Below are 16,528 nucleotides of genomic sequence, written 5' to 3'. Positions count from 1 at the left end.
CCAACGCTTGAACAGAGCAGTAGCTGAGTTTATCTGTCTGGATCAAGTGGCATTCTGTGACTTTAGCTAATATGCCTGCTTCTTCTGCCGTGGTATCGCTTTGATATTATTTTGGTATTGTTTGGTTATCGAGTATTGTGATACTAAACCTGGAATCAGTTTTAGTAAAAGTCTGGTATAGTGACATCACTAGTATATGGGGATCGCAATGCACAGCCTTGAGGAACTCACAGATCTGCCAACTTTTTTTATTTAATTTTTTTAGCACTTTCACCGGTAAATATGTATAGTCCTAATACTTAGCTAATGAATTGCCTCATATCTAGCTATATTTTTTGTTTTTATTTTTGGGGTTTGCTGTTGAATATCTAGATTTAAATACAAGTTTTTAGATTATTTTTCATTGTATGTACATTGATGTATTATTTGCCGTTGTCACTATGACAATGAAAACACTGAATGGTCTTTGTTACCATCTTATTATCAGACCTACAGAGTGACCTACAGTGTTGATCAGTTGATTGACAGGTGCACTGTAGAACTATAAATGATGAACTTTCCTCTAGCGTGGATGCTCTTCAAAACTGGTTTCGAGTCCAGACTCGCGGTAAACGTCTTTAAAATAACTAACACAATACTGACACCTGTAGGATAAAGAGAGTGCTTTACTTTGTGAAGGATGCGTTTATGGACAAGTGTTTGTGCTCGTCCATCTATGTCAACATTTGTAATTGGCTGATGGAGAATATGTTTCAGGAAATAATCCCCGTCTGTCTGGTGAGGTTAGCATAGGGCTAACGTGTGCCAGATTATCTGATGGGACCAGGTAGAATGTAGCATTCTATCACATGCAAGTAAATCACAGCTTATGCACATTTTGAGCAGGAGCAACTGTTTAAATTTAAACTGATTCTAATTAAACCGTTTGCAATTAAAATAAATAGCAATCCCTCCGAGACCGATGTTATCCCAGTATCCAGAAATCTTTCATCAATTTACAGTGAGCTCCAAAAGCATTAGGACAAGTGGCACATACTTGATTGTTTTGGCTCTATACTCCAACACTTTGGATTTTAAATTATACAATGACCAAAAGTATTGGGACAAATTTGTGCATCCAAATTTATCACTCTTCATTTACAATTCATTCAGGATTATCTGTAATCATTTTAGCATCCACATGAATGAAACATTTTCTTATTTACAATAAAACTGACTCAAAAATGACACAATACACTATTTACCATGAATTTCTAAGGGAACAAAATAATCAGAAACACAACCAAAAAAAACAGCAAATGCACCCAACAAAATGTGTAGAGTCACAAGCTTTATGGAGTCATTGCGTGCTCTGAATATGGGACCAAATACTTAACTTTTGACTACTTAATACATATATACAGTGCATTCAGAGAGTATTCAGACCCGTTGACTTTTTCCATTTTGTTATGTAACCACCTTATTCTAAAATTGATTAAATTAAAACATTTTCCTCTTCAATCTACACACAATACCCCATAATGACAAAGTGAAAACAGGTATACCTTATGTATGTAAGTATTCAGACCCTTTGGTATGAGACTCAAAATTGTGCTCAGGTGCATCTTGTTTCCAATGATCATCTTTGAGATGTTTCTACAAAAAAGAAAAATTATACACACCTGTCTATATAAGGTCACACAGTTGACAGCGTATGTCAGAGCACGAACCAAGCCATGAGATCTAAGCATTTGTCCGTAGAGCTCCGAGACAGGATTGTGTCGAGGCACAAAACATTTCTGCAGCATTGAAGGTCCCCAAGAACACAGTGGCCTCCATCATTCTTAAATGGAAGCAGCTTGGAACCACTAAGACTCTGCCTAGAGCTGGCCGTTAGGCCGAACTGAGTAAATCGGGGGTGAAGGACCAAGACCCCAATAGTCACTCTGACAGAGCTCCATAGCTCCTCTGTGGGGATGAGAGAACCTTCCAGGAGGACCATCATCACTGCAGCACTCCACCAATCAGGCCTTTATGGTAGTGACCAGACGGAAGCCACTCCTCAGTAAAAGGCACATGACAGCTCGCTTGGAGTTTGCCAAAAGGCACCTAAAGGAATCTCAGACCATGAGAAACAAGATTCTCTGGTCTGATTTAACTATTTGGTCTGAATGCCAAGCGTCACGTCTGGAGGAAACCTGGCCCATTCCCTACGATGAAGCATGGTGGTGGCAGCATCATGCTGTGGGGTTTTCCGTGGCAGGGACTGAGAGAAGTCAGGATCAAGGGAAAGATGAACGGAGCAAAGTACAGCGAGATCCTTTTTTTTTACCCCTTTTTCTACCAATCTCGTGGTATCCAATTGTTTTAGTAGCTACTATCTTGTCTCATCGCTACAACAACCGTAGGGGCTCGGGAGAGACGAAGGTTGAAAGTCATGCGTCCTCCGATACACAACCAACCAAGCCGCACTGCTTCTTAACACAGCGCGCATCCAACCCGGAAGCCAGCCGCACCAATGTGTCGGAAAAAACACTGTGCACCTGGCAACCTTGGTTAGTGCGCACTGCGCCCGGCCCGCCACAGGAGTCGCTGGTGCACGATGAGACAAGGCCATCCCTACCGGCCAAGCCCTCCCTAACCCGGATGACGCAAGGCCAATTGAGACCTCTGGTTACAACAGAGCATGGGCGCGAACCCAGAGTCTCTGATGGCACAGCAGTACTGCGCCCTTAACCACTGCGCCACCCGGGAGGCCCTAGTACAGCGAGATCCTTGATGAAAACCTACTCAGAGAGCTCAGGACCTCAGACAGGGCCGAAGGTTCACCTTCCAACAGGACAACGACCCTAAGCACACAGCCAAGACAACGCAGGGCTGGCTTCGGGACAGGTCTCTGAATGTCCTTGAGTGGCCCAGCCAGAGCCCGGACTTGAACCCGAATGAACATCTCTGGAGACACCTGTAAATATCTGTGCAGCGACGCTCCCCATCCAACCTGACAGAGCTTGTGAGGATCTGCAAAGAAGAATGGGAGAAACTCCCCAAATACAGGTGTGCCAAGCATGTAGCGTCATACCCAAGAAGACTCAAAGCTGTAATTGCTGTCAAAGAGGCTTCAACAAAGTACTGAGGAAATGGTCTGAATTCTTATGCAAATGTCATATCAGTTTTTTACTCTCAATACATTTGCATAAATGTCTAAAAGCCTGTTTTTGCTTTGTCATTATGGAGTATTGTGTGTAGATTGATGTGGGGGAAAAACTATCTAATCAATTTTAGAATATGGCTGTAATGTAACAAAATGAGGAAAAAGTAAAGGTGTCTGAATTTGTCCCAATAGTTTTGGTCCCTAAAATGAAGGGATTACGTACACAATGTCCGGTGATTTCTAAACGGTTCACCCGATATGGATGAAAACACCCTTAAATTAAAGCTGAACATCTGCACTTTAACTTCATAGTCATATGTATTATTTCAAATCCAAAGTGCTGGAATACAGAGCCAAAATAACAAAACACTTGTTACTGTCACAATAGTTTCAGAGCTTACTGTAGTTATGGACCACAAATCTGTTTGGCATTAACTCAGTACAGACCACAGAAGAATTCACATCACTAACAATATGATGGAAATCACAGCAAAGACCAAAGGTAACAGAAAGGTAATTTAATATCTACATACATTTTCAACACTGGAATGTCTTCAGAAAGTATTCACATCACTTTGTTTTGTGTTACAGCCTGAATGGATTAAAAATAACACACACACACACACACACACACACACAATACCCCATAACGTCAAAATGCAATTATGTTTTTAGAATTGTTCACAATTTAATTAATAAAGAAGTAAAAGCTGAATTGTCTTGAGTCAATAAGTACTCAACCCTTTTGTTATGGCAAGCCTAAATATGTTAAGGAGTAAAATGTGCTTAACAAGTCACATAATAAGTTGCAAGGACTCACTCTGTGTGCAATAATAGTGGTTAACATGATTTTTTGAAAGACTACCTCATCTCTGTACCCCACACATACAGATGATGATTGTAAGGTACCTCAGTCAAACAGTGAATTTCAAACACAGAATCAACCATAAAGACCAGGGAGGTTTTCCAATGCCTCGCAAAGAAGGGCACCTATTGGTAGACAAAAAAAGCAGACGTTGAATATCCCTTTGAGCATGGTGAAGTTATTAATTAATCTTTGGAAGGCGTATCAATACACCCAGTCACTACAAAGATACAGGCGTCCTTCCTAACTCAGTTGCCGGAGAGGAAGGAAACACACTCAGGGATTTCACCATGAGGCCAATGTTGACTTTAAAAAAAGTTAAGAGTTTAATGGCTGTGATAGGAGAAAACTGAGGATGGATGAACAACATTGTGGTTACTCCACAATTACTAACCTAATTGAAAGAGTGAAAAGAAGGAAGCCTGTATTGAATACAAATGTTCCAAGACATGCATCCCATTTGCAATAAGGCACTAAATTATTGTGGCAAAGCAACTAACCTTTCGTCATGAATACAAAGTGTTATGTTTGGGGTAAATCCAATACAACAACATGACTAAGTACCACTCCCTGGATTTTCAAGCATAGTGGTGGCTGCTTCACGTTATGGGTATGCTTGTAAATCACTATGAACGGGGGAGTTTCAGGATAAAAAAATAAACAGAATGGAGCTAAGCACAAGCAAAATAGTAGAGGAAAACCTGGTTCAGTCTACTTTACACCAGACACTGGGAGATGAATTCACATTTAAACTGGACAATAACCTAAAACACAAGAAAATCTATACTGAAATTGCTTACCAAGAAGGCAATGAATGTTCCTCAGTGGCCGAGTTAGCATTATCTTAAATCTGCTTGAAAGTCTATGGCAAGACCTGAGAATGGTTGTCTAGCAATGATCAACAACCACTTTGACAGGGCTTGAAGACTTTTTTAAATAATAAAATGGGCAAATGTTGCACAATCCAGGTGTGGAAACCTCTTAGAGACTTGCCCAGAAGGGGTCACAGCTGTAATCCCTGCCAAAGGTGCTTCTACAAATGATTGATTCAGGGCTGTGAATACTTGCGTGAGATATTTCTGTATTTCATTTTCTATAACTTTGCAAACATTTCTAAAAACATTTTTTCACTTTGTCATTATGGGGCATTGTGTGTAGATGGGTGAGATTATTTCTCAAATCAATTTTGAATTCAGGCTGTAACACAAAGTAGAATAAGTCAATACTTTCTGAAGGCAGTGTATCTTCGTTTGAAATGGAATGTTTTACTTAATACGCATCATAATAGCAGTACAGAATAGCTCTAAATACATCAATGTAGGTCTGTGTGCATAAAAGTAAAAGGATAAAAACAAGGTTTGCATTTGTACATCTGATTCAAGCAATTTGTTCTACGATTAAAAAAAATAAAAAAATAAAAAGGTAAACTGTGCAGAGGTACTTGACATCAGGTGGAAGACTTTACTTTAATAAATGTTATATAATTTTAGCTCAGAGAGGGGCCCTGGAATTTGTTGGCTCCCGTTACGTCCCTCTCCCTAATTGAACCCATGAGTGCTTTGACTGAGACGGACAGCTTGGCCCTCTGGTCACCGGACAGTTTGATTTCAAACGCTTTACAGGGGTTTTTCGAAAGAAGATGTCTGGCGGTGAGTAACTTCTGATGAGAAACACTTGGCACGATTCATTCCATCAGCTCAAGCGCAGTGTTTTCCACTAGCGTCGGCTATACAGCCGGTTCCGCACATTTTCAGCCAGGTACTTTTTTCACTTAAATTAACTGGGCTACTTCTTTACAATTTGCAGAAAAAAGTCCACCAATCCCTCTGCCGCTTGAATGAATGATATGAATAAACCATACTACTTTTAAATTCAGAAAAAAAAGTCTGCCAAACTCTCCTCCGCTAGACAGGGAAACACTGAGGGTTTGACAGTTGTCTGTCCCGGTTCCTCTGTGTGTGTGTGTGTGTGTGTGTGTGTGTGTGTGTGTGTGTGTGTGTGTGTGTGTACGCTGTGGTTGTCAAATGTCTTTACACGGAGGGAGAGAGCATGATGCTCCTTCATCGTCTATTGTAACGACGAGTCGAAATCCACATAGTTTATTGTATCTAGCACATTCATTTAAATTATTTTGCATGTTTCATATGAAGCCACAAAGTGATGGCGCATAGGCTAACTGTGCTTTGATTGATGAACAGCAAGCTTAACTAGTTTATAAAAGGTGTTGAACTGACTGAATAAAGTCAATCTCCTTCATCTCTGACATTCAACAATGTCCATGGTATCACATCGGGATAAGTAAACTAAAGATCTCATTTGTATTTTTGATATATAGTCCATCAGGACTTGCCAGACACTGATGTTAAAATGAGTGACTTGTCAGTAGCCTACCGAAACACATCGGTTAGAGAGCCGTTCATTTGGCTCCCATATTTGTATTCTGTTAGGCTTTTTGCCGATTATCTGCAGATAAATGAGAAAAAAAATGATGGATATGGTAAAGCGTCCTCACTGCAGGAACAATAGGTAGGCTTGTGGAAATATAGCCTCACTCTTGTCCAAAATGTGATCAAATAAATAAATAAAACAGATTGAATTGTTATGAAGCTGAAGATAAGGCATTTTCAAAGATATTGATAAACAGTGCCTTCGGGAAGGATTCAGACACTATGACTTTGTCCACATTTTGTTACGTTACAGCCGTATTCTAAAAATGGATTTAAAAAAGAATCCTCACCAATCTACGCACAATACCCCATAATGACAAAGCGGAAAAAAACAGGTTTTTAGAAATGTTGGCTTATTTATTAAAAATACAAAACAGAAATATGTAAATAACGTATGTATTCAGACCATTTGCTATGAGACTTCGAAATTGAGCTCAGGTGCATCCTGTTTCCCTTGATCATCATTGAGATGTTCACATAACTTCATTTGAGTCCACCTGTGGTAAATATAATTGATTGGACATGATTTGGAAAGGCACACACCTGTCTATAAGGTCCCACAATTGAGAATGCATGTCAGATCAATAACCAAGCCATGAGATCAAAGGAATTGTCTGTGGAGCTCCGAGACAGGATTGTGTCTGAGGCAAAAATCTAGGGAGGGGTACCAAAACATTTTTGCATCATTGAAGATCCAAGAACACAGTGGCCTCCATTATTCTTAAGTGGAAGAAGTTTGGAACCATGAAGACTCTTCCTAGAGCTGGCCTCCCAGCCAAACTGAGCAATCAGGGGAGAAGGGCCTTGGTCAGGGAGGTGGCCAAGAACCTGATGGTCACTCTGACAGAGCTCCAGAGTTCCTCTGTGGAAATGGGAGAACCTTCCTGAAGCACAACCATCTCTACAGCACTCCACCAAATCAGGCCTTTATGGTAGAGAGACCAGACGGAAGCCACTCCTTAGTAAAAGGCACATAACAGCCCGCTTGGCACCAAAAGACTCCAGGGCCATGAGAAAACAAGATTCTCTGGTCTGATGAAACCAAGAAATAACTATTTGGCCTGAATGCCAAGCGTCAGGTCTGGAGGAAACTTGGCACCATCCCTACGGTAAAAGCATGGAGGTGGCATCATCATGCTGTGGGGATGTTTTTCAGTGGCAGGGACTGGGAGTGTAGTCAAGTTTGAGTCAAAGATGAACGGAGCAAAGTACAGAGAGATCCTTGATGAAAACCTGCTCCAGAGTGCTCAGGACCTCAGACTGGGGCAAAAGTTCACCTTCCAACAAGACAATGACCCTAAGCACACAGCCAAGACAACACAGGAGTCACTTCAGGATAAGTCTTAATGTCCTTGAGTGGCCCAGCCAGAGCCCGGACTTGAACCCGAACAAACATCTCTGGAGAGACCAGAAAATTGCTGTGCAGCAACGCTTCCAATCCAGTCTGACAGAGCTTGAGAGGATCTGCAGAGAAGAACGGGAGAAACCACCAAATACAGGTGTGCCAAGCTTGTAGCATTAAACCCAAGAAGACTCGAGGCTGTAAGCACCGCCAAAGGTGCTTCAACAAAGTACTGCGTAAAGGGTCTGAATACCAATGCAAATGTGATATTTCAGCTCCTTATTGTTTAATAAATTAGCAAAAATTTCTAAGAGCCTGTTTTTGCTTTGTCATTATGAGGTATTGTGTGTAGATTGAGGGGGGAAAAACTATTAAATTAATTTCATAATAAGCCTATAACCTAACAACATGTGGAATCAAGTCAAGGAGCTCTGAAGGCACTGTAGGTCTACTGATTTAATCAAAGTCTGACAATGGAGTAGACAACTGCTGCTTTCTGTGTAGCAAAGCCCACGATTAACACCAGCTTCATTCTTCAATCATACCTGTATTGCAGATACCTGACAAAAATGCCTCTAAAAAAGGTAGTTTGGAGCCTACGGAAGTCCGCAGACCAGATTATTTTGGAATAAATCTGTTGGTCAATAGTTGATTTTAAATAAATTACATACTGCAATTCACAAAGAGAGTTGCAATTGTTGAAATTCTTTCACTAATTTAACTGAGTGGCCATCACACAATTTGTTTGATTTTAAATGTAAACTTTAATTTATTTAAGATAATTTGGGCAATTTACTTCATTTTTCTGTTTAAATAAAATATATAATTTAAAGAACAACCATATCTTGCAGTAAAATACTTTACTCTTAAGAGAAGACAGGTTAAATGTTGTTTTTTTAAATGGTGTAATGTCCTGATCATATAGGCCGAGACGATATCCCCATAAACTAGCAATACACAGAATTCAAACATGTTCAGTCACTCAAATTGTAAACACAATACCACAACTTATTTTTCCAATCTGGGAGGTAAACTCAATAAAGTATGTAATCATTTTGCTGCATATTAAAGATGGAATCAAGACATTAGAATGTGACAGATGCCACCAAAATAGAGCTCGTTACACAAAACAAATGCATAACCTGAGCCGGGGATCCTGGCTGGCTACTCCATGTGCTTGTGGAAAACACCACATGCTTATCAAAAGTAGAGAGCCATCGTGTTGGGAGCAGCAGGGCGAGCTCTTAATGTGTTTTTTTTAAATTGCATAGAAAACTATAAGGGCTATCCATGGGAGCCACACAAATAGGGGGCCTTCGCAGAGGTTTATTGGTCTTAACACCTCTAATGTCAAAGGGTGCTCTGCATTCTTCACATGCCGCATGGTGCGAAGCAAGAGAATATTTTGAGAAAACAGTGAATCTGGGGGGAAAAGCAACGTGGTGCTAACAGTATGAACTAGCATCCAGCTGGAAGTTCCAGCACTCGTGCTATTTGACAGATTCCAGGCCCAATGAATAGCAAGGCCTCAGGGACATATTGCTTGAGAGTGAAATATGATTCACAACACAGTTTTTAGGCATCGAGAATATCTAGGAAAGCGTATTATCCACTTATTTCCTAAAGACTGACTCACGCTTATGACTAAACCAAACGCTACACAAAATATCTAGGAAAGCGTATTATCCACATATTTCCTAAAGACTGACTCACGCTTATGACTAATCCAAACGCTACACAAAAAAATAGACTCAATGGGCATGACATGAGGAAAGTATTGTGATTTGTAGTCTTTATTCACAGCAGAAATTCTTGTGAAAGAGGTGGCAAGGTATAGCATGTGGCCAACATTTTGATGCCATATGTGACCGGTTACAGTGTGTGTGTGTGTGCACGCACGCACACACACACACACACACACACACACACACACACACACACACACACACACACACACACACACACACACACACACACACACACACACACACACACACACACACACACACACACACACACACACACACACACACACACACACACACACACACAACCGGTCAAATGTTTTAGAACACCTACCTAGAACACCTTAAAATGGTTTTCCTTTATTTTTACATTGTAGAATAATAGTGAAGACATCAAAACAAAACACACATGGAATCATGTAGTAACCAAAAGTGTTAAACAAATCCAAATATATTCTTCAAAGTAAATACCCCTTTGCCTTGATGACAGATTTGCACACTCTTAGCATTCTCTCCAAAAATGCATCCTGTTTGCAAAAAGGCACTAAAGTAATAACGCAAAAAAAATGGGGCAAAGCAATTCACTTTGTGTCCTGAATACTTGGTGTTGTATTGGATTTGCGAAAACATAACACATTACTGAGTACCATATGCTCCATATTTTGAAGCATAGTGTTGGCTGCATCGTGTTATGGGTATGCTTGTAATCACTAAGAACGGAAGTTTTTTTTGAAAGCACAGGAAAATCCTAGAAGAAAACCTGGTTCAGTCTGCCTTCCACCAGACACGATGAATTCACCTTTCAGCAGGACAATAACCTAAAACACAAGGCCAAATCTATACCGGAGTTGCTTACCAAGAAGACAGTGAAAATTCCCGAGTGGCCAAGTTCCAGTTTTGACTTAAATCTACAGCAAGACTTGAAAATGGTTGTCTAGCGATGATCAACAACCAACTTGACAGAACTTAAGAATTTTGATAATAATAAAATGGGCAAATGTCACACAATACAGGTGTGGAAAGTTATTAGACTTACCCAAAAACACTCACAGCTGTAATCAATGCCAAATATTCTAACATGTATTGACTCAGGGGTGTCAATACTTATGTAAATGAGATATTTCTGCATTTCATTTTCACAACATTTAAAAATATATATGTTTTCATTGTAATTATGAGGTATATTTAATCCATTTTGAATTCAGGCTGTAACAACAAAATGTGGAATAAGTCAAGGGATATGAATACTTTCTGAAGACGCTGTAGATAGTTCTGAAGACATGTTGATTGAGGACATCAAACTGAGGAGCACAGCGCACAGACACACTTACATCCCAAACACAAACAAAACTATAAAAGCCAAGTCCTTTCTAGTGGAGGTTTGACATTCATTCAGCTCTTTTGTGGCTAGCTTGTCCCTCGATGTACAGTAACTGGTTGATTTATTGTCACTCATGTTTACTTATTGTCACTCATATTGTTACTCCACTGTGCAAGAAAGGGACAGAAACACACACAGTGGCATCAATAACATACGTGTGCTTAACCCTCAATTAAGAGAACTTAGCACCTTAAATTCCTTTGGCATGTAAAGAGGCAGTGTTTATTGCTGAAACGTTCCCGAGGGTGACACACAACTACCATTAAAAAGGACTACATTCAGGTGTGAAGGCAATCCAAAGATATGTTGCACACATACCATTACTTTGAGCAGTAAAATCACAACGCTTGATCCAAGTATCAAAAGTAATTAGCAAGGTGTGCCTCTGTATAAAGACGAGTCATAGGGAAGGAAAGGCTATTGGATACAAAGCCACTCCCTTCTTTGCTCTTTCAGACAGGGCGAAAAATAAACTTTCAACACCTGACAAAGAAACGAGACACAGTGCAGAACCAACAAGAGTGAGCGAGAGAGAGATGGAGAGGTGGAGGGGAGGAGAAACAGGGGTGGGGAAGGCCCTCCGCCCAGAGGGTTGGAGGGGGGTCAGTGACTGTGAGCACAACCACAAAAGGGGAGGGCACATATGTCAAAAATATTTAAGATGCACCAGCCACAGCAGTGCTTTACTGAGGAGCAAAGAGCCTGAGCAAACAGTTGGCTAAAGGGAGCTTCACTTCAACCAGTCAGGACTTTGATTCCTAACTCACTCCAACCAATCCTGTTCACTTTGCCTCTTCAGGACCTCCAGCACCGCTAAAGAATCAGACTGGACCAGGACAGCTTGTATTCCAGCAGAGCAAGAACATAGGTGCAAGTATCTCATTTTTGAAACATAGAAAAAGGTTAAGATGTCTTTGCGCACGGTGGCTCTGACTGTCATCCTGCTGCTGGTGCTGACAGAAGCGTGGGCGCAGAACCCAAGGAAGAGGCTGGCACCACCCAAGCCTCCAAAGGCACAGTGCTGCGATGAGGTGCGCTCCCTGAAGGTACAGGTGGCCAACCTAACCAGCATCCTGGAGGAGCTGAACCGCAAGCAGGAGGCAGACTTGATGAACATAGTTCGGCAGATGATGGAGCTGGACAAGCAGAACCGGCAGCAGGAGGCCCGCGTCACAGAGGCCGAGAGCAAGTATTCCGAGATCAACAACCGGGTGGAGATCATGCAGCTACAAGCCGTCGAGTCTGCCATTCAGACCTCGTCAGGTAAGAACTTACCATGTGGATGTGTCCCAGGTTCTTGGGTCAGGGAATTAAGCCCCTTTAATTTTTTCATTGCACCACAGTAACAAAGAAGAAAAGAGAAATTAAACAAATTAAATTTAAAATGTAGTGTTTTCATTACTTAACTTTAGTGGAGAAAAAAGAGAGGCTAAATTAAGGCATCAAAAACGGTTTGAAATTGAATAATTAGTAGGAATAAAACTCAAAAAAGGTTTTCTGGTGAAAATTATAGCCTTTGAGTAGGTGAATGCAGTAATACAGTAGTGACTGTGACAAATGGCCAGAGTGGAAATCTGTCCAGCTCCACATGGCAGAACCAGTTAAGTTTAGACCCAGACGATACTTCTCTCTCCCTCTCTATCGCGCTTGCCTGCTCAGCATCTTCTGCCAGATGCTCTCCACAGGTGTGAAAATCATATCACTGGCTGCCATACATTACACACTGCCTGCCATATATATATATATATATATATATTCATAGCACACACCTAATGTCAGACACACAGGAAATTTGGTTGTCTTACATGTATTTTTTCCTCCTCTTTATGACAGTCAGTCAGTCTGCAGTCAGAAAACGATACACTTAAAAATACCCCTTATAGAGAGACACAACTATTAGTTTCAAAACCATTAAACAACCAAACAAAATGTGTTCTATTAGATTGGTATGTAGGGTGGTGTTGTTTGTCAAAAATACAAACATTTTAAATTTACAGGACACGAGAAACATATTTTTGGACAAACTATAATTAGCTGTGGGCGCTCCGAATCTTGGGCACCAAACAGCTGCCATCAATTGGTGATAATGGAGATTATAGTGTGCAAGCCTGTCTGGGTGTCTCATGGCAACCAAAAGCCATAATTTGAACTCGCAGTCTCCTGTCTGCACGAAGTCTGTCAATAAAGACCACCTCCATCAAAGCCAAATTGTTTCCATCAGTCATCTGAACTTAACCAAACCATTCATCACTGTGGGGAGATTTAACCAGGCATGTCGAAGTGTACTCTTTTCATACCCTATTAGCCAGTCTTAGCAGTGTTGCTTTTATGATTCAGGCACGGTAAACAGAGAGAAGCTTTATAAAAAAGACAAATTACAGAGACACTGTGCAGACGGGGAAGCCGAGCAGGAAGAAAAGCAAAGATCGGAGTGATTCCACTCCAGCCTCGAAAACACTTCAGCCCCCTTTTGATGCATTGGATCCATTTCTCCCCAGTGATCTCAGAGCACCACTAACTGCATCACCATACCATCACATGAACAATTGAGAGAACTACGCAAAGAAACTGAACCATGCCGTGGTTAATATCCTTTGATCTCAAAAGTCTGACTTCTCTGCCAGACATCGATTCCCATGATTCAGTCAATTAGCAATTTTTAAATCCACCATGAAACGGCATCTGGTTTGGCCATCTCTAATGACATAACCTTTATTTTCTAGATGCTGTCTACGACTGCGCATCCCTGTACACTAAGAACTACAAGATCTCGGGGGAGTACAAACTGCCTGCAGATGACTTCCTGAATACCCCTGAGATCAACGTAAGTGATGAACTCTGTAACTGCAAACAAGTTTTAGGTTCACACATCCCTGCTACATTGTAGTCTCTGTAGACTACTCTGTAGACTTTTCACAGACTTGTTGGGGTAAGTTGTTTACATTTACATTTTAGTCATTCAGCAGACGCTCTTAAACAGAGCAACTTACAATTGTGAGTACATACATTTTTGTACTGGTCCCCCGTGGGAATCGAACCCACAACCCTGGCGTTGGTAACGCCATTCTCTACCAACTGATCCACATGTTTAACCTGTGCTGTTGGTTTCAGGTATTCTGTGACATGGAAAGCAATGGCGGTGGGTGGACAATCATCCAGAGACGCAAGGTGGGCCTGACCTCCTTCAACCGCGACTGGAAACAATACAAGAACGGCTTTGGCACCATCCGCGGAGACTTCTGGCTGGGCAATGACAACGTCTTCCGTATGACAAGGCAACCCAGCACACTGAGGATAGAGATGGAGGTACAAAGGACGGCTGAGGGTGGGAAACCCAAAACAGGCTAGCCGCTTAGACCAGGCCCCAGATATTGAGAGTAGTAAAATAGATAACTTGGTAAAGCTTTCCATGGTTCTGACACACATCACTCCTGGGAAACTGATGTTAGCAAGTGGGAGGTTGCTAACATCAGTTAGGAGCCAGGAGACTGAAGACAGACCACCCAAAACACAGTAAAAAGAAAACTCATGGGCATGTGGTAAACCTCTTGCTTCGCCAAAAGTGATAACATGACTATTTTAACTACAAAGTTCAATATTGTCAGTTGCGTAGTTTCACCACAAGCTGTGCAGCAAATATGTTAATCAGATACTATGTGTTTTCTGTTCTCCAATGAAGGACTGGGAAGGCCAGACCCGCTTTGCAGAGTACAGCTACTTCACAGTGAAAAACGAGTTGAACAGCTACAAACTCTTCATCGCCAACTATAGTGGAAACGCCGGGGACTCTCTGCGCTACCACAACAACACCAACTTCAGCACCAAGGGCAAGGACAACGACAAATGTGTGGACGACTGTGCTTCACTACGCAAAGGTACAAAATACTTAACTCGGGTTTAAATCACAATTTAGATGAATAGATTAAGATTGATTCCATGTAACAATTCATTGGAATCGATTCTTTGAACACCTTTCAATTTCTTTCCAATTACTATTTTACTATTTTCCCCTACAGGTGGTTACTGGTACAACTGTTGCACTGACTCCAACCTGAATGGCGTGTTCTATCGCTATGGCGACCACATCAAGAACTCAGATGGAATCACTTGGTACGGCTGGCACGGGCCCAACTACTCCCTGAAGAGGGTGGAGATGAAGATCCGGCCACAGAATTTTCAACCATAAAGGCTTCGAACTTCAAACCCTGGATGATGTGCATGCTTGCCGAGAGATTTAACAAAGCCTCTGAGAAAACAAAGTCTTTCCCCTTGACCTTTGTTATTGCCTGGAATATTTCTATGGGTTGAATGTGTAATGCATTTAACATGTTTGATTGTAAATTGTAGTTAGTTTTGTATTTATCGTTGAAATACTTTATTTTCTTAAAAGCTTTACAGAAGCCTCTTTACCACTGTTCTGTAAGGGTAACTGAATGTTGCTTCCCTCCATCTGTCTCAAAGCAATAGGGTATATTTATCAGTCCTAACTCAAGCTGTCTACTAGCCTGTGGTTAAGTTGATTACATGTATTTGGCAGGTATGACAATGCAAAAAAAAAAATATATGAAGATCCATCAAGTGTTTTGCAATGGGCCTTTGTGAGCTGCTGGAATGGGAATGACCACCCAATGTACTTTCATCAGAAGTACCCGAAAGATTTTTATTGTGAGAGAAAATAACATGTAGATTTTTGGGGAATTGTGTCCTTTGTAAAACGTGTACAGCTCTATATTGTGTTGTTTTGTGGGATAGAAAATAAATGTGTATTTTTAAAAAAACAAAGTGTGTTGCTGATGGTAGTCAATGTGGTTTATTCATCTAGCCGCCTGTCTTAGTTCAATATCATCAAATTATCACAAGTCCCCAATGGTTAGCTGGTTCAGTGAAAGAGCAACAGTAGGTTCGAGAAGCAGACAGTTGATCACCCTCCTGTCTCTGACCAACAATGACCAAGCCTTTACCTTCAGCCACCACTGATCTCTGACTCTCAGGTCACACTGACATACATGCCACAGGTCACATAGCCAAACTCCAGGAAACAACACCACACACACACACACACACACACACACACGTTTTCCACGACTGCCCGCCCAGTCAATACCACATAAAGAAATGAATAAAAAAGGGCTTTTCAACTACATACTGAAATGGTAAGAGTATATAGTGGAATGCCTTCAGCAAGAAGCGCTGCCTGTGTAGTCTCTTCAAATAGGAGCGACGGTCAGGATGGAGGACATTCCAAATAGTGTGGGTGCTTCCATTCCTCACCTTCCCGAGAAAGACTGGCGGACGAGCGACATTCTTAAAAGTAAGTCATTGGGAGCTTAGGGACGGTGACAAATTCTGAGGATAATTTAAGGTAGACGACAAATGACAGAGCCATGCTCATGTTTGCAGAGGTTGTGGGTCCACTAGTCCAAAAAGGTTTCCACTGGCAGCTGCGGATTGGGGCTTGGGCTCCCAAGGAGAACTGGGAGGTTCCTGTCGAATTCCTCATTAATCAAGGAACCCTATGGCCAGGTGTAACCTTTTGGTTGTGTATGTGGAATGCCCCTGTGCTAATGGCTGAGACTTAATTTCTTCGATCTGTCCACTGTAGGGCCTGGCGGTGGACT

General features: G+C 41.4%; 2 protein-coding genes across 3 annotated transcripts in view; one reads left to right on the top strand and one right to left on the bottom strand.

The window, feature by feature from the left end:
• Window positions 1-16,528, bottom strand: part of mtor (mechanistic target of rapamycin kinase) — a 129,731-nt gene that overhangs the window by 86,671 nt on the left and 26,532 nt on the right. The window lies entirely within an intron of this gene.
• On the top strand, window positions 11,582-15,692 carry LOC135504501 (angiopoietin-related protein 7-like). The gene is made up of 5 exons (XM_064923148.1): window positions 11,582-12,173; window positions 13,634-13,734; window positions 14,022-14,216; window positions 14,590-14,785; window positions 14,927-15,692. Exons 1-5 carry the CDS (start codon window positions 11,819-11,821, stop codon window positions 15,094-15,096), a joined length of 1,017 nt encoding a protein of 338 aa, XP_064779220.1. The 5' UTR covers window positions 11,582-11,818; the 3' UTR covers window positions 15,097-15,692.

Source organism: Oncorhynchus masou, chromosome 18 (genome assembly GCF_036934945.1).
Source record: "Oncorhynchus masou masou isolate Uvic2021 chromosome 18, UVic_Omas_1.1, whole genome shotgun sequence".
NCBI classification, from domain to species: domain Eukaryota; kingdom Metazoa; phylum Chordata; class Actinopteri; order Salmoniformes; family Salmonidae; genus Oncorhynchus; species Oncorhynchus masou.
This window is presented reverse-complemented; position numbering and strand designations above follow the sequence as displayed.